The 22,630-nt window shown below is 47.7% G+C and overlaps 1 protein-coding gene across 2 annotated transcripts in view; it reads right to left on the minus strand.

Moving 5' to 3' along the window:
- LTBP4 (latent transforming growth factor beta binding protein 4) overlaps nt 1-22,630 on the minus strand; it is a 44,135-nt gene that overhangs the window by 15,329 nt on the left and 6,176 nt on the right. The window contains exons 3-10 of one of the 2 annotated variants that reach the window (XM_042440045.1): nt 21,238-21,412; nt 19,139-19,293; nt 8,903-9,130; nt 7,426-7,655; nt 4,665-4,770; nt 4,078-4,152; nt 3,057-3,179; nt 214-378 (exon numbers count right to left, since the gene is read on the minus strand). In XM_042440045.1, the coding sequence (XP_042295979.1) occupies nt 214-378; nt 3,057-3,179; nt 4,078-4,152; nt 4,665-4,770; nt 7,426-7,655; nt 8,903-9,130; nt 19,139-19,235 (1,024 nt within the window). In that variant the 5' untranslated portion in view covers nt 19,236-19,293; nt 21,238-21,412. Of the gene's footprint in view, nt 1-213; nt 379-3,056; nt 3,180-4,077; nt 4,153-4,664; nt 4,771-7,425; nt 7,656-8,902; nt 9,131-16,472; nt 17,076-19,138; nt 19,294-21,237; nt 21,413-22,630 lie in introns of those variants that run through there. The other variant, XM_042440044.1, reaches the window with a different exon arrangement.

Here is a 22,630-nt window from a genome sequence, read left to right on the forward strand (position 1 = left end):
GGCAGCAGGGTCCAAGGAAGAAAGGAACACAGCACTCTGTATATGCTCTGAGACACCCTCTTTTTGTTCTTACAGGACAGACAAAGGTGCTATTCACCTCCAACTTCCCTTCAAGGCTTTGAGACAGCAGAGAGACTAGCTGGGAAGGCACACACACACACACATCCCGCCACCACTGACCACTTTCTCTTCTCTTTTGCCAGGCCCCCTCACCTGAGCCAAAAGCTGGGCAGCGTTCACAGCCATGTCCCCAGGCCTTGCCCACCCTGCTGCAGCAACAGATTTGTTTGGTGATGTTGCGCAGAATGGGCAGGGAGCACCCGCCATCTCGCAGCACCCGGAAGCAGGGACCCTTGGCCTCAGAGATGACATGATGGGCTGCAGGGAAGAGGGAGAGAAAGTCATTGTGAACAGGAGGAAGGTCACATCTCTGGAAGGTGGTGATCAGGATGGTGGTTGCTTTGGCCTTGGGGATTCTTTCCCAGTGGCTCCAACATGTAATCTGTTGTTTGGAGGAAAGAGCAAGTAAAACACTACTCCAGGCATCCTATGCAGTGTCTGCATGTACATACAACATGCAGCCTGCCTGCCAGCCATGCTTGCAAAGTCTTGACTGTCTTTCCTCTATATTCCAACTGCCATTGCTCTGGCTTCTGGGGGAGAAGAGAAGCCAGGCACAGTCTCATTATGCCTGGCTCACTGTGGTTGGTGAGAGGCCCTCTCTCCATTCCAGCTGCCATTACTCTGCCATCCCTTTTGCTATGTGAGGTTTGCCTTCCTCAGATTATAAACTTGAGGGCAGGGAACTGCTGGATCAACTATTTGCAAGTCACTCTGGGAGACCTCTTGGCTGAAGGCCAATCTTGATTGATTGGTTGATCAATAAGCTATATTCCTCCAGAACATATAGTGTGTCTTATCAATGACAGAACATAGCCTCTGGACCCAGTGCAAGAAATTTTTCCCGACCAAAGGAAAGGGAAAATACATTTGAAGAGAGCCAGCCTTCAGAGGGTGCCCATCACACCTCAGTCATAGTTGAACACATGGTAAGATATAGTGCAACTACTCCACCATATCAGATCGCCATCAGGAAACAAATCTGACACAGAACTCAGATAACTGGGCATAAGGCTTGGCACTCTATGTTGTGGTTGTTGTGTTCCCCTTCAAGCCATTTCTGACTTATTGTGACCCTAAGGCAAACCTATTACGGGGGTTTCTTGGCAGAATTTGTTCAGAAGGGTTTGCCTTTGCCTTCCTCTGAGGCTAGTAAAGTGTGACTTGCCTAAGATCAACCAAGATTTTTCCATGGCTGAGCAGGGAATTGAACCCTGGTCTCCCAGTGTCCTACTCCAACATTCAAACCAGTACACCACACTGGCAGTCTATTAGAACAGAAAAACAAAAGCCCTAAAGCTGGATCAGGTCAAAGGCCTCTCTTGTCTAGCATCCTATTTCTCATCACAATGGCCAGCTGGATGCATACGTCTCTCCGCTCCACCCAGAAGCCAACAACAAGCAGGACAGAAGCGCAAACCTTCCCCATGCCCCCATTCATGTTCCCCAGCAAGTGGCATGCAAAGGTCATTCTGCAACTACTGTGACACCCCTCCCCTCTTCCCTCCAGCATAATTGGGGTCTAGTACTGCTTTTCTTCTATTAAGCCCAGCTGTTCATGTCAGGACTTTAAGGTTAAAACCCATTAATCCTGTTTTCCTTTCAAATGCAAATCTCATTTTGTGTCTCCAATGAATTCATATTCATTTTAAACAAAATATTGTATAATCCAGCCTTAACCAACCAGGTGCCTTGTGGGTTTTTGGAACTTCAGACCTCATGATCCTTCAATATGGACCTGATAGATAGGGGCTGATGGGAGCTGCAGTTCAAAACGTTTGGAGGAGATCAGTTGGAAAAAGCTGGTATAATCCATCCAGCTTTGGAGAACCAGTCAAAGACCTGTGTAATGATCCATATAATTCCTATTTGTCTGAGTGCAGCTTACACAAAATCCCGCTTTTGAAAATTACAACAGATTCATTCCAAATGGATCGTTTTGTTCTATGTGTAACTGGGCTTCATTTTAGATTTGCTGTTGCTATTTTTTTTTAAAACAAGTTTGTTTATTTCCATCTGGCAAAGTTTAATAAGAAAAGGCTTGTTTTGTTCTTTAGATTGGCCAGATTATAAAAGTCAGATGAGACTGTATTTCAGAGGTGCTTTTTAGATGGACAGTTTTAAACCCTATGGGTCAAAAGGCATAGTGAAGCTGTTCTCCCCAACAGGATATTTGTGGAAGAAGCAAGGCAAAAGTGATAGGGGCGGGGGACATGGGATGAATACACATTAAAAATGACATGATCGAGACTCAGATTGATTTCCAAGAATCAGGCAGGCCATTGCATAATAAAAACCTTGCCCATGACTGTTTCGAGTTGAGATACTGTACTTTCCAAATAACAGACAGCAGATGGCAGCATTAGCCAGGCTGGACTGAGTTTGGAAGGGGAGAGAGGCAAGAGTGGCTATTACTGAATGCCAATGGCACATGTTATTGGAGTATAGAGGGTAATGCCAAAATAGACAGAAATGAATTAATCTAGGTCCAATCAGAAGCTAGATTTGGGAGTCTGCTAATTTACTCTGTGATGCCGTGATGCAAAACAGTGCAATTTTGAGCTGCAACAAGAAAAGACTAGTGCCCAGATAGTGCCACTCTGCTCTGCTTTGGTCAGACCTCACCTGGAATACTGTGCCCAATTCTGGGCACCACTGTTCAAGAAGGATATCAACAAGCTAAAACATGTCCAGTAAAGGGTGATCAAGATAGTTTGGTCACCCAAGCCTTATGAGGAATGACTTGAGGGAGTTAGTTGTGTTTAGCGTGAAGACTAGAGGTGGCATGACGTGGTATTCCTGCATGGCAGGGGGTGGACTAGATTGCTCTTTTGGGTCCTTCCAACTCTATGGTTCTATGATTCTACTCTATGGGGCCACAGTGCTGTATGCCAGCCTTTCTCCCCCACGTCCCTCCCTCAATCTACCAGACTTACAGATGCAGCTGCTGCGGGATGAGTCAAGGATGTAGCCCTCGTGGCAAACGCAGGCAAAGCTGCCACGTGTGTTGGTACACTCGCCATTCTGGCAGAAGTTGCCCTCCTGGCACTCATCCACATCTGTGGGGCAGAGGAGAGGTGGAGGAAGAAGTGATATCAGAAAGAATAGAAGGTTTATACCTCTATGAATGGAGACAACTGTTTTATGGCATACAATATATACTAATACACTTGTTTTCACAATTGCACATATAAACAAAAGGAATTTCCTGGGAGAAGGTTTTGACCACAAAGGTCAAACTTTTGGTAAGCAGATTTATTACTTTCACATGTGAATACTAACAGACCACTTTAAAGACTATTACCAACCATTTGAAAGACCTGTATCATCTCATACCACTCTTTAAAATTAATGACCAGGGTCACTATTTGCATCTTTCTGTACCCTATTATATTCAATTCCATTCCCACAACTATGTAACCAGGCTTTAAAAACCTGTGGCTTTAAGAAGAATTGGACTGATAGACAGGAAAGCACATGCTAAAATAGAGTGGTTAGTCTAAAAAGTGCTGCTAGATTCCTCTTCCCCACCCTTTTCTTTTTAGGATGGAAGGTAACTAACTGAGGTTTCAGGTGAGGTTGACAAAGATATTTCTCAACTGCACCAATCCATACGCTCCAGCATTTCACCCATGAAAACAGGCACGTGTGGCTAAGCAGCATCATAATGTGGCAAGATGGCAAAAATTATTAAAAAGGTAGAACACACAAGCTTAGAGAGCAATGGTTTGCTTTTGCCTGAGCCTACTTAGAAGGTCTAGATTCAGGACAGTTGGTGGGGTTGGATTATACCAATATGGATCACAAAAATAACAACCCTTTATAGTTATTCCATGTACCATGTACCATAGGCCTTCTCTTTCATGCTACCCAGGACCTATGGCAAAGCCTTGCTTGGTGCACATTTCCACTTCTCTTGGCGGGCCAAGAAATCCTGAGTTGGCCAGCCCTACTCACCAATGCAGGAACCGTTCAATCGTCGGAACCCTTTGGGGCAGGCCACCTCATTCCTTCCCACTGGACTAGTGTCTCCTGCAGTATGGGAACAGGAGAGAACATAAGAAAGGGTGACAAGAAAAGCCTTCACTGCTATAGATCCACAATAGCCAGAGTTAACAGTGGGCTAACAGTAACACTACAGAGTGGTCCAATCATTTTTGCACTCGGGTTTTCTTGGCACGAACTCTGCTTGCTCTGTGATACATGCTGGCTGTAGTAGAGAGTGCAAAAGCTGGTTGGCAATAAGTGGTGGTGGGGGGAACTGGGAGACAAATTTGGGACAAAAGGAAAAAGCCTCTCATGGAAGAAACCAGCCAGAGATCTCCAGTGATGTACCAAATACAAACCCAGCATTTCATAGGATGGAACCATGGCAGCTGAAGAAGAATCATAGTGCTATCATTCCACAATGTTAAAGGGCTGCAGGAAAGAGTGGAAGCCACCCACTACAGTGTATTGGCACCATTTCCCTGCATATTTTCTCACTACTACCCCAATTCCTGCAACGGTGCCATAACCCCCCCCCTGCGGCAGAAGAGCCTTACCTAGGCCACCATTGTTGCAGGGCAGACAGTCATGGACACCCCAGGCAAGACCAGCCCCACGGCAGCAGATCTCACGGGTTCGCAAGCCAGGCAGGGGAGCACTACACTGAAAAAGAGAAGGGAGGCAAGAATCAGGGTTATCGGGAAGATCCAATGGCAAGCTATGAAAACGCCAAACATTAATAGCTAAGAGCAATAGGATAGTGGAACCAGAGGTTGCAGGGTTGAAAACTGGAACTTTTGGGGTAGCCTCAGAATGACTCTTTTTTTAAATTAAAATTTACTAATATATAAAATACATCTACATCACACAAAGAACAGATTACATAAAATATAACCCCCACAGAAGTTTATCCTAAATTGACATCCTCAGTCCCTTATCTACAAATCCTCTCCTTGTCAGATTTTGAATATAACATCAAGAATAGTCTTCCATGACCGATTTATAACTTATAGTAATGTTTAAGTATATATACAGATATAAAATATTAAACCATGTTAAGATTTCGCTTAGTGTTCCTACATCTTACCGCCATCTATTTTTACAATATTACGTTATTTGAGACCAATCTTCTTCTATAACATTGGGATCTTTGTTATTCAGGCAAGATGTCAGTTTCCCAATTTCTGTCATTTCAGAAAGTTTAAGTAACCAGTCACCTATCTCTGACATTTCCAATGTTGAGCTATTGCCATTCTGGCTGCTGTTATTAAATACAACATGACACACCAATGTTTCCTTTCAATTTCCGGTGGAATTTTACTTAACATGTTTAAAAGATATATTTAAGTGAATGCAGGTGTGCTGGATCTGTGTGAATGCATGCACAAGCGTGTACAACTAGGAAGGATCTGGCATCAGCAGATGTGGCATTTGTACTCCTTTACTTTGCTGTTTTAATGCAGTAGGTTCATTTCCATCATTGCCTTTTTGCCTTTAAACAAATCAAATTATGCTGTAATTATTATGTTGATTTGGTTTAAGGAGGGAGGGGATAGCGGGATTTAATTTATTGTATTGTATGGATTTTATACGCTGTGCATGTTTAGGTTATTCATATGTATCTATATGGTATTGCGGTATATTGTACCTTAGTGCACTATATTAACCATAGCATGTTGAGGACCAGCCAAGAAGAGAAGGAGAGCTGGGATATTTTAGCCATTTTGCAGAGCAGGGTAAACACAAATGCTCCTTGCATACATGGCGCCTTCCAGCTCCTGACGCAGTTCTAGGTGGACTAGCTATGGTAGACCTCCCAGGGCCATGACCTCCTTCGAGCATGATATCTGTTGCTCTTGGACTCTAAAAGGGCCCAATAAACGCCTGCCACCACTCCTTCACACCAGTTTTAAGAGAGCTGGCAAAGCAACAGCAGTTCCTGTTTTCAGCCAGATGTCTCCCAAAGCTAAAGGGAGAGACGTTCTCCCCAGGCTCTCCTCTCCTTCACTTGAACTCCTGGCTGTGCCTCCCTTTTGGGGTGGTCTGTGTTGGTGTTGGAAGCGAAGACCAGAATCTTGGTGCACTGTACAGGTGTAACCACTCTAGTGTGGATGGCAGCAACAGGAGGAATAAGGCCACAGGGTAAGATTGCCAGAGTGAAGACTGCAGATGAGTCCTGTGTCTTTTATGGTTGTGTAGGAGAGGAAATTTCACTCTTCTACATAACCATTAAAGGTACAGGAGCTCTCTCCAGTTTTTGTTTCAGCAACCCTAGCATGCAGCCATGACATGGAGACATTGCATGTCCTCCAGCATTTCTCTAACACTGGGACATATGTGGCCAGGTAACATCAGTATGCAGTCAAGATTACAAAAGCTATTCATAAAGAAGAATGTACAAGCTAGGAGAAGCTGCAGCAGTTTGCTTTTGCCCAAGTCTACAGGGAAGGGTACAGTTCCACACGTCTTCGCTTTCCCCCTGCTCAGTTAACTGAGTTCAAACTAATGGGAAATACAATGGCACGAACCATTCTGACTTTTGTATACAGTGATAATCTTGTAAACTTCCAAGGTTCTTTCTAATTCCTTCATAGCTGCCCTTCTTCTGGTTTTTTGACTGCAGTCTCAGCAATGATTAACTGTTGAGCCAAGGTTTGGAAAAGCCTGAACTATTTCAATGTCACCATTGTCTACTTTAAAATTATGTATATAATCCACGGTCATAACTTTTCTTAATGTTCAACTCTAAACCTGCCTTTGCACTTTCTGCCTTGACTTTCTTCAGTAACCGTTCCAAGTCTTTGTTATTTTCTGCCAGTAATATAGTGTCACCTGCACCAGATAGTGTAAGGAAGTAGATTCCCATACTACAAATCCCAGGATTCCATAGGATGGAATCACAACAGCAAAAGTGGTGTCGAGTGTCTATTACTGTGGAGTGTGGATGCATAGTCATGGAAACCGCAAGTCTAAAAACCAGATTTTTGTGCTGCTGTCTACTGAACCCTGCATTTTATTTAATATTTATACATTCATTTATTTAATTTCTTTGCCAACATGTCTAAGTCACACACTGCACACAGAGTCCTATAACTGGAACTGCTATAGGGCCCCAACCACTTTGATCCTTCGAAGAGAGGTAACACAACAACTCCCCAGGATATTGGAGACAGGATTCTTATGGGGGGCAGTATCCACATTTTGTGGCGCATACACACACACGCCATAGCTGCACTCCTACTCTTAGTACTGTCTCCAAAGCTGTAGCTGCCTACGCAAGATGTGTATACACACACCCAGATTGTGCCCTATGGGTACCTCTCCGCCACTGAGCTGCCTGAAGCAGTAGCCAAAGCCGGAGTTCTCGCCGTAGCCGCCGCCAGGGTCCCGAGGGCTGCTCTGGGCCAGGATGCTGTAGAGGGCTGGGCGGGAAATTGGGAGGGCATTGTTGTCCCCTGGTGGCTCCTCATTGACCCGCTCCACTTGGTGGATGGTGACAGAGGCCTCAGGGGGATGTTCTACATGGACGTTCACCATTGATGCCACACCTAGAGATGGGGACAGAACAAGGTGGTTGCACAGGAAGGAAGGAGAGGGTAGAGCAGCAGGAAAATGACTTTTAATTGTAATGTCGTCGTCAGGATGAGGAAGGCAAGTCTCTGAACCAAAACTCCTCAACACTTTCCCATAGAGTGACACTGGATCTCTTCCTTTGACAAGTCAGCTCAAGATCACTATCAGGAAGACGTCCACACCGCAGAGAAGGGTGAAGTCCTCAAGCCCCTTGGCCTCCACCATCCTCTTCTGTCCTGTTGCTGCTGTTCTGAGCAAACAAGGCAATGGAGCAGCCTTGTCAAATTGGCCTGAGCTTCTCCCTAAGGAACCTGTATGGATCGTGCCCAAAGAGAAAGGGCAACCACAGCAGCTTTTAAGGAGGAAATTGGCACAGGCTTGGTCCAGTGTGGATTGGTTCCCACAGCTGGAAGCTAACCTAAGAATGGGACTTTAAAATGGCCTTTGTGGATTTGGCCAAGATCCTGTATTCTGTTTCTAGCGGAGGACAGCCAGATTTTTCATGCTTCACCATGAAAACTCAGAGGCAGGGAACAAAGGCTGGCCCTGTGGTCTGTCCCAAGCAGCTTGGAGGTACACAGCAGTTCTATTCAGTGAAAGGCCATGGAGGGGCCATGGCTGGTCCACAAAGCTCCTTATGTTTAACTGATGTATCTTTCCACTTCCCGCTGTCCCCCAATGGCTTGTTTTATTCTGCTGTAAGTGGGCTGGGGGAGTAGGAGGATCCTTTTTCCACATCTCTTTACATATCCGCATGCCTCCCCTCCTTTATCTTCTTTTCTCCAGACTATATACTCCAGGCTTTCCATTGACTACCATTTATCTACTTGACCATTTAGTAATAATACCTACTGTAGGCGTGAGTATCCCTTTGCAGCAGTGCTGCACCCCAAACTCCTACTCAGACCCAGAAAACAGAGCTGGTTTCAGACTTCCAACAAGACAAACTAGAATCATCATTGCCTTCTGTGCTACAGTATCACATATTTGGCATCCGGACAATAGGAATATTAGAGGTACCAATAATGGGTTCATCTGGCCCATTATTATTGAGTATTGGCTGGAATGAGCTTTCCAAAGTTTCAGGAAGAGTGATGGTTGTTCCCTCTCTACTGACAACCTGGAAATCTGAGGACTGAAGCACATAGTCTATCACTGAGCTACTCTTCTCTCTCTCATTCCTACTCATATCCAGAGTCCCTCTCCCAACCCCACTCCTTACCATCACGTTCTTGGCGGTGGTTGGCGATGGGGAGGGTGTGCACAGACTTGGTGACCGACTGTGCTCTCCCATCCGACTGTGTGTCAGTCTCTCGGCGCATGGGGGCCTGGCCGTGGGAATGCGGAAGGGCTGGGATGTGACAGAACTTGCCGGTCCAGTTGGGGGGGCAGAGACACTTGTCCTTCTTGAGGCAGACTCCCCCATTTTGGCAGATGAGGGGACACAGGACTGTGGAAAAGAGAGAGAACTGTCGTGAGACATAGTCATACCTGGAGTTTGATGGCTGGAGTTACTGCAGAGTCCCTCAGATTCAGGCTCTTTGGAAGGAATGAGGAGATCCTCTTATTTATTGCTAGCAGGAGCACCCACTATTGCAATGGCTAGAAGGCTCCCAGTCTCCCCATAACTTAATACTCTTTCTATTCTTTTACCCAAACACTGATCCAAACGCTTCTTCTTTCTACTCACTTGCCTATGTGCTGGCTCAACCCCCCTGTAAGTGTCCTTTCTCTGGGCTACGCATACTGAGACCTACGTAATAAAAATGCTCCCTCTCCAACACAACACAGTTTCCCCTTTCACATTTGTTACTATTCCTTTTGCATGAGACTTTCAGAGATCTCTAACTGCTGTTTCCTTGTGGTGTCGCTTTCCACAGATTTCCCCATAGCTTGAAAAGAGGTTGTTCCCAATGGGTCTGTTTCAGCTATGCAGATTCTTTCCGACTTTCTGCTCAGACTCACAATGAAGCCAATGAAGACGTTCTTCCTTAGATACAGATAGAGACAGGGGTGAGGAGAGAAGAGATAGCCTTTCCCAAGAGAATATGGCTAGCTGTGCTTGCATGGGTCACTTCAGGCCGTTTGCTTTTGCAAACCACCAGGTTGGGGTAGAGAGGCAGGAGGGTGCAGTAAATCCCATACTCAGCCACAAAAACCCCCTGGGTGACTTTAGGCAAGTCACACTCTCTCAACCTTAGAGGAAGGCCATGGCAAACCCCTTCTGAACAAATCTTCCTAAGAAAACTATGCAACAGGGTTGCCTTAGAGTTGCCCTAAGTTGGAAATGAACTTGAAGGTGCACAATAACAGGATTAGGGGATCTGATTTGGCACCCCAAAATGTGGACTCGGTTGATCAAGAGTCCAGAGGGTGACAGTTTTCTGACTGCTGGAGGTTGGGCTGCATCTTAACACGCACACATGCATGCACACAGAGGTGACAGTCCTCAGCTCCTATCCTGCCAGAGCTTCCCTGGCACCACAAAATGACTTGAACCAAGTCCCAAGAAGACTTACTACCTCCACCCTGCCCCTTCCCACACACACTCTTGTGCCCTTCCTGTGCCAGGCTTGTGGGGCTGGGACAGAGCCAGGACTCTCAAAGGAAGGCTCGATTGCCACATATTCCCAGGCGCAACTGGGGCTGGCCAGACAGTCTCAGTTGTTCTTGGCTGTCCTGAGCAAGTCCGTCTGGACAATGCTGTTAGGAAGGGACAAGAGGGAGCAGAAGGAGGGCATATGTCTCACTCAGTGGGGCTGATGTCAGAGGGAGGTCAAGCTAGGCAGAGGTTATGTCAGCACTTGGGGAGCAGAAAGCAGCAGCGCTGCAAACCCTCCCTCCCCCATATGAGATCCAGAAGCAACAGCATCTTAACAAATCAATGGGGGGGGAAACCTTCTCTGCAGAAGGAATCAACTCCCATCATGGAAACAGGGGCTGCTTCTGCATTGCAGAAATAAAGCATAGCACTTTTATTTCCATGGTTCAATGAGATAGAGTTCTGGGACTTGTCATTGGCTTGGCCACCAGAACTCTCTAACAGGGAAGGCTAACTAGTGCACAAAACCACAAATCCCAGAATCCCATAGCACTGAGTCATGGCTGGTGACTTGACAGTGAACTGGTTCCATTAATTATAGACAGGTTGAATGAAGGTGGTGGTTTTCGGGACCACCATTCCTCCCTTGGCCAGTGATCATGGGAGTTTCCACAGGCTTCCCCTAGTCCACTCTCACACTGCTGTTCAGTGTCTGCATGAAAATATCAGGGGATCTGGGTTGCAAGGCATTTTTAAGTAACAGTTGCATGTCTAAATAGGCTGCAACAAGGAATTGCGACAGGGATATCTTTGCTTGCTGTACACCTTCAAGTCATTTCCGATTTATGGCAATACTAAGACAAACATATAATGGGGTTTTGTTGCCAAGATTTGTTCAGAGGAGGTTTGCTGTTGCGTTCCCCTGAGGCTGAGAATGTATGACTCGCCCAAAGTCATGCAGTAGGTTTTATGGCTGCACTGGGAATCGAACCCCGGTCTCCAGAGGCGTCATACAACACTCAAACCACTACACCATGCTGGCTTGCAAATAGATATCTATCCTGGCTTTTGGACTTCCAGCCAAAATAAATGAGCACATGCAATTTAACACAATGCCTTCTGTAAGTCAGTGCAAAGCAAATTTACAAATAATCCCCAAATATGGCTGGCGTTTTGCATTGCAGTTACAGATTCATAACCTAGAGTTATGCATCTGTGACTGTATTCAGTAAACACCCCCTTCCTTCACAACTAGCAGCTGGATCAGGTGAAGGTTTGTCCAGTTGGCAATAAGGCCACAAGTCCCCTCCTAACAGCCCAAGCGGCTGCAACAATCAGAGGCAGCATCCCTGTCACAATTCCTTGTTGCAGCCTTGCAACAGCTGACTCCAAAGGAAACAGGGCATCCTTTTGCACAGCTGCCAGGAGACTGAAATATCCCAAGTGGTAGGTGACCAGATGGGATCTGACTGCAGAGCTTCAACCAAAACTACCTGCAAGGAAAGGCTGGGTTGAGAAAGACTCTTCTCCAAATTCCTATGGGAATGGAGACCTTATTCCTTCTCCTGTTACTCAGAAAGAGGGATAGATTTCTCACCTCCAACTGACCATAAAAGTGTTCAGAACTCAGGGACCTTAGAAAGCCTTCTTCATTAGAGAACAAGTTGGAGTGGATTTTGTTCCCATTGTTCTTGCTCTGCTAAAAGCCAGATGTGATCTGATTGCCCTTTTTAGGAGATTATCAAAAAATTTCATTGGGAGGGAAGCGGCACTGGCAATGCTGATCGTACAACGTCACCCCCCTCCTGTAGCTGCCCTGTCCCTTTTAATTCATGGGGGAAACCTGTGAATGAACTGCCAATCATGCAGATGCGAAAAGCCATTCCCGGGGCATTCACACAATTGGCAGTCACATGTTGTCACACTGCTTGTGGCCTCACACCCTTGGGTTGAATGGCAAGGCCACACAACTTGATATGCAACCAAACATGTAACCAAAAAAGTAGGATTACCAAGTTAAACCTGGACAGGCGGACATACATCACTGAGAATGTAATGCACACCTGCATGCTTGACAGCACCATCTGTGCCATGATATTTCTATCAGCTTGAACTGAATGTGGATCTTGCACATCAAACAAAAATACCCAAGTGCTTCCATGGAGGGACTTAAGGCATGCATAAGACAACAGCAGCATTCCAAGCATTGATTCCAAGGGTAGCATATAACCAGCAGGAACCTCACAATCTCTAGGATTTTAGGCAGCTCATCCATGCTCAGAAAGACACTCCCGCCCCATAAACATGTTTCCCTGACACTATATCCCCCCCCCCCCACACACACAATTTCACAAAATTTGCCTTGACAGAAGTGACATCACTAGGAAGGATGGTTCCTTGGCATCCAAATATGCCATGCTCATCCAAAAGTATAATGCACAGTTCTTTCCAGTGTCTTCTCTAGCTGGGGCCCAGCCAATGACTTCTTCCCCTCCTTGCCAACTAGAGGGACACAACAACATGGAGGCAGCTGTTTTCCTTCAGGGCAATGGGAGAACAGCACCCTCCGCCCCCCTACCCATCTCGGCCCAGAGCACAAGTGCTGAGATCACACCCAGGGCAGTTCAAACTCAGACAATCAAATATGAGGTCCCAATCCAGGCTCTTCATTATCACCCAAGATGAGGAATATCATTGTGTCTGAGTTAGGAAGTAGGGAGACCATATAACATGAGACCGTGAATCCTGTGAAGCAATGCCGAGGAACACATTCTCGGGCTCCAAAAGAGAGCTAATCAACAGTGTCTCAGAGCATGCCCAATGGGCCTTTCCTTCCCCCTGCGCATGTGCAATGGCTTGCACAAGGCTTGGCAAAAGCAGGAAGACCCTGAGCAAAATGCACACTGGATGTCAACCTACCCACAACTCATTTCTCAGTAGGTCTCAACCTGTGGAGATGTGGCAAAGGGATGAGGGGAGGAGTGTGCTTTCCTTTGCTCAATGGATGTTTAAATGTCTAGAGCAAGGGTGGGCAAAGGGTGGGCTGCATGCAGTCTCTGGAAACCCCCCCCCCCAAAGTAATATATATATATGGGAAAAAGTATTCCTTTGGGGACTCAGGAAAGACCCCAAGTCCCTGAGATGCCATTTGGTGGACAATTTTTTTTCTGATTGATTTATTGATTTTGCAGGAGCAGATGTGTGTGTTGAGAAGTGGCCCTTCAAGGTCTCCTGGAGTGATCTGATGTGGCCTCCTAGCCTTCCACAGATTTTTACCATTGTTCCCCTCTTTTAGATACTGGTTACTGGGGAGGGAAAAAGGGAAGGAGACCTGTCCAGCATCACCCGTCAGGTCTTGTGTTCACACACTCATGGTTTCCTCTGGAAGCTCTGTAGCTGTAAATCCATCCATTATAATGTGTGTGGTTTGTGGGCAGGCAGAAAAAGAAAGAGGTTCTGCTACACCAGGAATGGCCTCACTTTGCTGAGCTGATGTTGTGGGAAGGATTATGCCTCACGGAGAGGCTGGCTGGCTGCAGCATGGAGGACATCTGGAGCCGCCGTGGAAGCAAGCGCCGTGCCAGCAGAAGCAGCCTCTGTGCTGGGAGGCAGTGGCTTTGGATCACCTTAAAGAGCAGGGCTTGGCAAGAAAAAGACGGCCTGACATATAGACAGACTGACTGACCAGCCAAACTGCCAGGGGCCACGATCCACCTAGGGCTCCCCCCCACAGACACACACTTCATGCAGCAGCTTTCTCAAAATAAGTGGCATAGTTCTGTACCTTTCAGTAAGGGTTGGAAAGGAACACTCCCTGGAGGACTGTGGCCGACATCAATTAGTGTGCGGGAAGCCAAAGACATGTTCCACCTCAGGCCCTGTGGGGCTGAAGCCTTCCCTTATAAACTCCCCCCCTCCATTAAAGGAGTGTGTATGGCCAAGAGCAAGAGAGACAGAACATGCCAGAAAAAGGAGTTGCAGCATGGTCCATCCATATTCCCCATTTTGCACACCCACGCGGGGTCTGGGTAATATCAAGTGGAAGAAAACAGCCCAACTGGGAAGAAAAGAGAGTAAAAAGACAAACAGAGCCACACGCCCATTGAGCTCAAATCATCCAAGTTGGATCTCAAGCGCAGAATCCATGGCGCTTCTGAAATCAAATGATGAGGCGGATTTGGGAGCCCCAGATTTTGCCAGCTTACTTGCCACACACAAACACAAGACACTCACTTCCTGCCCTAAGGCAAGAGCTGGATTCAGGGATGGCGGCCAGGCAACCCTGGCACCCTGCCCTCCAAAAACAGCTGGTTCCATCTGGCTGTGGCACAATGCCAGTCTCCTGTTTATCTTCAACGTTCTCGGCTCCAGCCCTGAAGGAGGCTCTGGAGAGATATGGGGTTTTCGGAATGGAGCCCTGGCAATAGGATGCAAAGAGGAGAAGGAGCAGCAGCAAATGGAATTATATGTAGAAGAGCACAAGGTAGAGTGAATGGGATTATATATGGGGGCAATGGGCATCCTCTAAAAGTAGTCACTGTATAAAAGATTTAAGGCAGTCTAAACCTGGGGAGGGAGGGAGGGAGGGAGAAGGGAGGGAGAAGAGAATATTCAAAACTGCACCACACTCTTAGCAGATGTCTCTTCATCCCACCCGTCCTCCAGTCTAAAATATGTTGCCCACCATTCAGCTTAGTGTACTGCTTTGAGCATTGGAGTGACTCTGGAGACCAGGATCTAAATCCTAGCTCAACTATGCCAATTCACTGGATGACCTTGGGCAAGTCACACTCTTGCAGCCTCAGAAGATGGCATTGGCAAACCTCCTCTGAAGAAACTTGCAAAGAAAACCACATGATAGGTTTGCTATAGGGTTGCCATGTTGGAAACAACTTGAATGCACACAACAACAACAAACCACTCACTCTAGAGTTCTCCCAGGAAAGCCTGCATCCCTTCCCGTTTCTTACACTTCATGGTCCCATGCCTATCTGTTACTGCTGTGCCCTGCACATGACCTTGCCCTCAATCATAGAGTCGTCGAGTTGGAAGAGACCTCAAGGGCCATCCAGTCCAACTCCCTGCTATACAGGAACACACAATCAAAGCACCCCTAACAGATGACCATCCAGCATCTATTTAAAGACCTCCAAAGAAGGAGACTCCACCACTCTCCGAGGGAGTGTGTCCAACCGTCTAACAGCTCTTGCCGTTAGGAAGTTCTTCCTAATGTTTAGGTGGAACCTCTTTTCCCGTAGTTTGAATCCATTGCTATTCTATCCTCTTCTCTGGAGCAGCAGAAAACAAGCTTGCACCATTCTCAATACGACACCCATTCAAATTTTTAAACAGGGCTATCATACCACCTCTTAACCGACTCTTTTCCAAGCAAAACATACCCAGTTCCCATAAGGCATGGTTTCCGGACCCTTCAACATTTTGGTCGCCCTCCTTGGGACACACTTCAGCTATCAACATCCTTTTTGAACTGCCCCAAACTTTTCTCACCACATGGCTCATACAACCCTACTGACATGTCCTGCACCTGCCTTCCATCGTCACAGCATATCAGTGTTTGAGGCACTCACATTCATATCAAGGGATCAGCCGCTAAAAAGGGGTCAAGGCATTGGCAAGTGGGTGAGCAGGTGAACAAATGGCAGATAGGAGGAAGATGATGATGTTTGGGCAAGGAGACAGCCTAGCTGAGGCCGGCTGTGCAGTGGGTAGGAAGGAGGGGAAGGAATAGTGCTCTGCCCTGTTCTTAAGAAAATGCCATTAGCTTGGCAGATATGTGTGTGTGTGTGTTGATGCCAACCACCTGCACAGCACTGGAAAATGGTGCAAAGCATGATCAAGGAGTTAGCAGCTGGACCTTCAAAGACCTCTATGCCCACCTCTAGATTGGAGTGCCACTAGGCTGCCCAACAACGGGAAAGGGACAGGGAGTGAATATACTGACATGTAGACATAAAGATACACAGGAACCTTCCCAGAGGTGTGTGTGTGTGAGAGAGAGAGAGAGAGAGAGAGAGACCATGTAACAGGGTGACACTACATCTGACAGAGACCTACAGATCCCACCCTCCACACTCACAGAAGGAAAGGGACTACCCGCTTGGCCTGCCACCACCAAACAGAACCAGCAGGTCACACATCCATTTGCCAAGATGGGGTGCAGCTTCCCCACCCACAGACCCCTGTGGAAACTAAAACAAGCTGTCTTCTAAGTCTCCCCAGAAATACTCACAGACGCGGAATCCGGGACCCCCCTCGGCTGGCCGGCCATTCTCCCCACTGTACAAGGTGGTGGCATTGCCCGGTTCACAGTGGTTGGTGCAATGCCCTCCACTACAATGCACGCGGCAGATCATGGGGGTAAAGAGGACCTTGACTCGCTGGGCACCCACTGGCAGGTGATGCCAGCTGAGCAGGAACACCCCAACCATCAGGAGGTGGCAATCCAGGACCATGGCTCCCAGTGAGCGAGTGGAGCAAGCAGCCCCAGCCAGCAGAAGAGATCAGGCAAGAGATGAAACACAGCACCCACCGTGAACGCAGGGACCCACAGCTAATTGAAAGCAGCCAGCCGGGCAGCAGGGGGTGGGGGGGTGGGCACTGGGCCAACAACAATGTTTACGAGGGACCACAGCCGGGAATGTTAACTCTTCGGCTGCTTTCCACAAGCTCAGAGGAAACCTGGCTGCCTTCCTTCTTTGGCATCCAAATGGAAAGACCTTCCTTGGAAGGGCAGCTCCACCCCTCTGCAACCCTACACACCCAGCCCGGAAAACCAGGTGCCAACAAGAAAGCAGGCTCTCCCTAAGTCCCCGAAGCTGCCACCACTGCACCCCACCAACTTCAGCAAGCATTTGTTAAGACGTCAGGAAGCATCACTGTCATTTGGCAATGCACACGCCCTGCAGCCCAAACCCTCCTCCTCCTCTCTCCCCCTCTACAACAAAGTCACCAAACTTTTTCTTGGGTTTGCTCACTAGTGCCCTCCTGCTGCACTTGTTCCACACACAGCTCCATCCCATACGATGCCATCTCCTGTGCCCACCTCGCCAGGTGCGGCCTTTCCTGAAAGCCAGGTGGCACTGAGATACCTCTTCTCCACACACCAAAGAGGAGACTTGTGACTGCTTCTCCCCAGTTTGAGCTCTCATCTCTACTCCCTTCACTGCCTCCAGGATTGAGCCTCAAAGGAGACGGCCTCCTCCTCCTCCATTCCTGTCTTCACTTCCCTTCCTGCTCATTCACAGATCTAGGAAAGTTAAGCCTATCCTGCAGCCCAGACCCTGTCCCTTCCACTCTGCTGCCCCATCCCCAGCTTTTAAGTGCAAGATTTCAAAGGCACACAGTTGGGGCTGAGAATGGGCCCAGGCAAGCCAGCCCTCATCTCCCTCCCCTTAGCCGCTGCTGGATCCACTCAGAATGGCTTTGGTTGGATTTCTTCCAGAGAGATACTCTCCCCTCCTTCGACTACCACAGCAGCAGCAGCTGTTCCCAGCTGAAGAACAACCCCCCCCCCAAAAAAAAAATTCCTAGCAAGCACAGGTGGGTGGAAAGAGGGCAAACATCTGTGCCAACAGAAGGAGGAGACTCAGAGGTGGGTGCTCAGCCAGAGCCAGCTGCAGCCTGGCACTGATGTGCATCCCCAAATTCTCTCCTCCCAAACTAGAAAAGTCCTTCCCCGTGCCCTTTCTTCCTTCACAGAATCAGGAGAAACATCCTATCTTCTGCTATAGGAAAAAAGAGAGGGCGAAAAATGCAGGATCAAGGGATGAGGATCCCAAATGTCTGAGAGTCCCTTTTCATCAAATGCATGTGTAAGGGAGAATGTGTGCATGCAAAATGCATCACACCCTCCTGCTGGGACAAATGTACCAAGGGTGCAATGGGAGGTGGTGGGCTCTCCAGGGAGGAAGCAGGATTTGAGGCAGTGTGCGCGCGTATGGGGAGCAAGTTTTTTTTCTTTCTTTCTGCAAAAGCAAGGCTACCTCCCCTTTCCTTCCAAGCCTCACCCTCCCATCTGAGCCCAGCCTGACATCATCTGGAAAAAGTTGGCCAAGAGTGGGGGTGGGAGGTGGGGCATGGAACAATTGCCGGATCCAGAGGGGGTGGGGATTGCACTGCTGGACATGGGAAACTCTTCTAAAAAATTGCAATTGTTGGGGGGGGGGAGAGAAAAGGAGGAAGAAGAGGAGGAGGAACAGCTACCTAAGCCATCCCCACTCCAGTTCTTCTTGCTTGCCTCCCTTCTCCACACTGTTCCACCCAATCCTGCTTTGCTCCTCCATGGAAAAGGCAGGGGGCTGTCTCCCACACACTCATATAGGCTCTCCGCATCTATCAGCAAGAGGTAGACAAGCTGGGAAAAATCTTTGCACCACGGAGCAGCACCCTGCTAAGATTTCAAGGCATGGGGCAGGGAAGAGTTTCACCTCTTCCCCCATTGGAATAACTAAGGTGTAAAACTTGGGGCAGTGTGGGCAAGGGTTCATGGCCCTCTTCAATGGATCAGTGGGTAAAATGTGGCCCATGGGCCACATGCAACGGCAAGGGCTGTTTTTGTGGCCGCTGGGGCTTGAAATCTTCAGGGAGCATGGATGGGCATTTTTGCCATATTGCCTCTCTGGAGTCACTGTATGCCCAGGAGACCCCCTTTTATGAAAAGGCTCAAAGGTTGCCTGTCTCTGCTTTAATGGTGGCTCCAGGATGACACAACTATCTTCCCAGTTGCAGAAATTGGGGCAGTCTGTGATCTTCAACAGAATCGATGCTGCTGTTTCTTCCCCACTGCCAGAAGAGAAATCGCTTCCTTCATTTGGATCCCAACTCAAACTCAACCTCCCATTCTGCCCCACACTGCCACCTTCCCAGTGCCTTGCCCTCTCCACCTGTACCCTGTACCGTGGGGCCTTCGAGTTGCTCGGGCAGCATGTCCAGGAGGGTCATTGCGGCCACCATCAGGGTGGGAGGCCAGGTGCTGGGCCAGGATCACAGCCATCTTCTCAGAGGGGTCCAAAGCCTTTCGCCTCTTCAGCACAATCTGGAGCTCCGTCAGTCTAAAAAAAGTGGCACAGAGGGGTCAATGGTGGCAGTTGCCTGAGATTCTTGGATGCCCCTTTTTGAGATCGCCCATCTTTAATCAACGAGAGGGGCAGCCCAAACCAGCCTTTCTGCAGATCACACCCAAAATACTGACTCCACCGCTGAAAGAAGGTGCAGAGAGGGAAGGATGCCCAAAGTTGGGTGGCACAGATTCTTGCCTGATTCTCACACTGAAATTATGACTAAGCCATCTTGATTCTTACTCACTTCCCAATCCCATTGTACTGACCCATGATGTCGATTATGCCACAAACCTTTTGGAAGTGAAAGTATGTCATATACAGTATATCAGATCACCATCATGACATGAGAAGCTCATTGGCAAGCTGAAAAAAACTCACAAAGACTGGTGAGGTGGGCCTTTTTCTATAGGGAAGCTAAGCTGATTCCTCCTCTGTGTTTTCACATCTCTAGTATTAAGGCTTTCCAAAATTTAACTTAAGGCTTGTTGTTTTTCATGTGCCTCCAAGCTGACTCTAAATTATAGGAGCCCTGTCATAGGGTTTTATGGGGGAGATTTATTCAGAGGAGGTTTGCCATTGCCTTTGACTTGCCTGGAATTGCTGCAAATTTCCATGGCTGAGCATGAATTTGAACCGCGTTTTCCCAAAGCTGTAGCCTAACATTCAAACCACCAGACCATGCTGGCTAGGCACAGGTTAAGGTTCCTGGTACTTTCTGTCCTAGATCCCTATTACATTAGCAACCTTCCCAGTTTTCTGTTGGGGGGGGGGAAGCAACATGTTTTTATTAAAACAAATCACCAATTAACCACTGAATCATTGAAGAACTCTTGGGTGAATGTTATCCAGATGTGGGAACTAGTTATTTCATGTACTAGTTATTTCATTTCATTCACCTCCAAAAAACGTCCTCGCTGTCGCTGTTCTTTGTCAACATTTTTAGATGGGGTGGGGATCAAGCAGCCTTCCAGAGTTTGTTGGATTGCATCTTCCAGCATTTCTCACCCTTGGCTATGCTGGCTAAGCCTGCTGGGAGCTGCAGTCCAACATCTGGAGAGCCACATGATTCCCATCCCTGCTTTAGATAAACATCCTCAAAGCAAAAGCTCAGGCACTCATGATATAATGAGGCAAACAAATTTCTTCGTGTTTTTGATGCAAAGAATTCTTTCATCTTCTTGGCCATCTTACTATCCTCCTGTTCCTTTGTCTTCTAATGTCCCAATCCCTGTGTATCATAGCTTCACTAATCCCTGAGATGCTATTTTTAACACAGTTACTGCCTTCTTTTCACTGTTACGTTTCTGTACAGTTCTCTTTCTCCACTCGTCTTATTACAAATGGGAGCCTAAATGCAATTGTTTATCCCAGCAAGAAGAGAGAGACATTAAATTGGCTGCTGAACGCAAGCCAATGCTTCTATAAATCTCATTATCTCAATGGGCTTACTTTAATTAGGACTAACAAACTGGATTTAGCTCTTGTCGTTTGATTTCTCCGACATCGCCCTCCCAGCCTTCCTCACCAATAGCTATGCTGGCAAGGGCTGCTAGGAATTGCAGTCCAACTACCTCTGGAGGATTGAAGGATTCCCACCTTTAATCTAGTGGGCAATTGCTGCTCCTGAAAGCTCCCTGGAGCAGTCGACTTCATTTTTTGATCACAACAAATATTATGAAAGTCCCATAGGTCTGAGCAATTCTTGAGAATCCCAGTGACTGCAAATGTAGTCTTGGGCTCTCAGGTGGGCCACACAATTCCCACCTTCACTGACTTGGTGTTTTCATGGTAGAGCAAGAGGGCAAAGGCTGTCCTCTCTCTGCCACTAAAGGGATCCAGCATAGGGTTAGAGGTTTCTACCAGGATGTTTGTAAGTGGGGATAGCAAGAAGGGAAAGGTCCAATCCATGCCCTCCTCCCCTTCATTACAACTCACGTCAGAGGCTGCCAACGCACAGCCGCAGAATGCAGAGGTGGCTTGGTGAACTGTGGGGTCAATGTGGTGGTGGCAGCGGTGAATTCACAGCGGGGCCCCGTGAATCCTGGGCGGCAGGTACACTGCTGGGGGGCTTTGCATTGGCCCCCATGCCGGCATCGAGGGGTGCAGATAGCTGGGAAAGAGGAAAGAGATCAAGCAGAGCAATCATCACACCAAAGCCTTCCAGAGCTTCTAAGCTTCACCCTGCCCGCCACCTTACCACTCCCCATATTTCTTGCAAGGGGTAGAGCTCTGGCTTAGTAGGACAGCACAGGGTTGGCAGGCCAAAGCTGTCATGCCTTGCACCTCTCCACCAGTTCAATCCCAAATTGAGCAGCCCAGTCCTGGGTTAGGCTGGGAAAAGCCAATTCCCATTTGAGACCCTGGGCAGCAACTTCTGCCAGTCAGAACAGAGAATATTGAACCAGACCATCAAGTTCTTCATCCCAAAAAAGAACAGTCTGGCAAGTCTGTACAGACTGAGGGATAGGATATTTTAAAAAAAGTTTTGGAGAGCCACATGTGGCCTTACATTTGCACACTGCCTACCCTCTCTATATAAAGGCAACCTCCAGGTGAAGATGCTCTCCAAGGGAACAAGAGAGCTCCTGGATCTCTGGTGATAGGCTTTTGCTGCCATCTACAGGGTAATGGTGGGCCTGCAAAGTCCTTTAAAGATTTGGGATGGGGAGCGAGTGAACGTGCAGAATTACACACATTTGGGGGGGAGTGGAGCTGACCAAAGCAGCTCTTTAGAATTAAGCCTCAGCTCTGGAATGCACGGACTTTGCCTGAGCATGTGCAGAATGCAGAATCACACAGTCCATTCCAACCCCCTCCTGCTGAGAGCATCAGAAGAAGCCTTTGACTGAACTGGACCCAACCAACCTTGGGGCTGGTATCCTATTTCCCGCAGTGGCTAAACTGATCTGCCTCTTGGGAAGCCACATGTGGGATGTAATGACAGCAGAGCTCTGCTTTCTCTTTCTTCCCCCTTCCCGCCTTTGTCCGCAGCTCAATTCAATTACAGTGCTACCTCGGGTTACGAAATTAATTCGTTCCGCGGCTAATTTCGTAACCCGAAAAACCTTCGTAACCCGAATTGCCATAGGCGCTAATGGAAAAAAAGCCGCGGCTCTGCCGCGGCTCCATTGAAAACAGCGCCGGGGTTTTTTCGTAACCCGAAAAAACCTTCGTAACCCGAAACAATAAATCCCTATGGGATTTATTCGTATCCCGAAAAATTCGTAACCTGGGTAATTCGTATCCCGAGGTACCACTGTACTGTGAACTGAGTTCAAAGTGGAAAAGTGGTTTGCACTGAGTTAATTCAGCACAGAGGAGGAGTGAA

Source organism: Sceloporus undulatus, chromosome 9 (genome assembly GCF_019175285.1).
Source record: "Sceloporus undulatus isolate JIND9_A2432 ecotype Alabama chromosome 9, SceUnd_v1.1, whole genome shotgun sequence".
Taxonomy (NCBI): Eukaryota; Metazoa; Chordata; class Lepidosauria; order Squamata; family Phrynosomatidae; genus Sceloporus; species Sceloporus undulatus.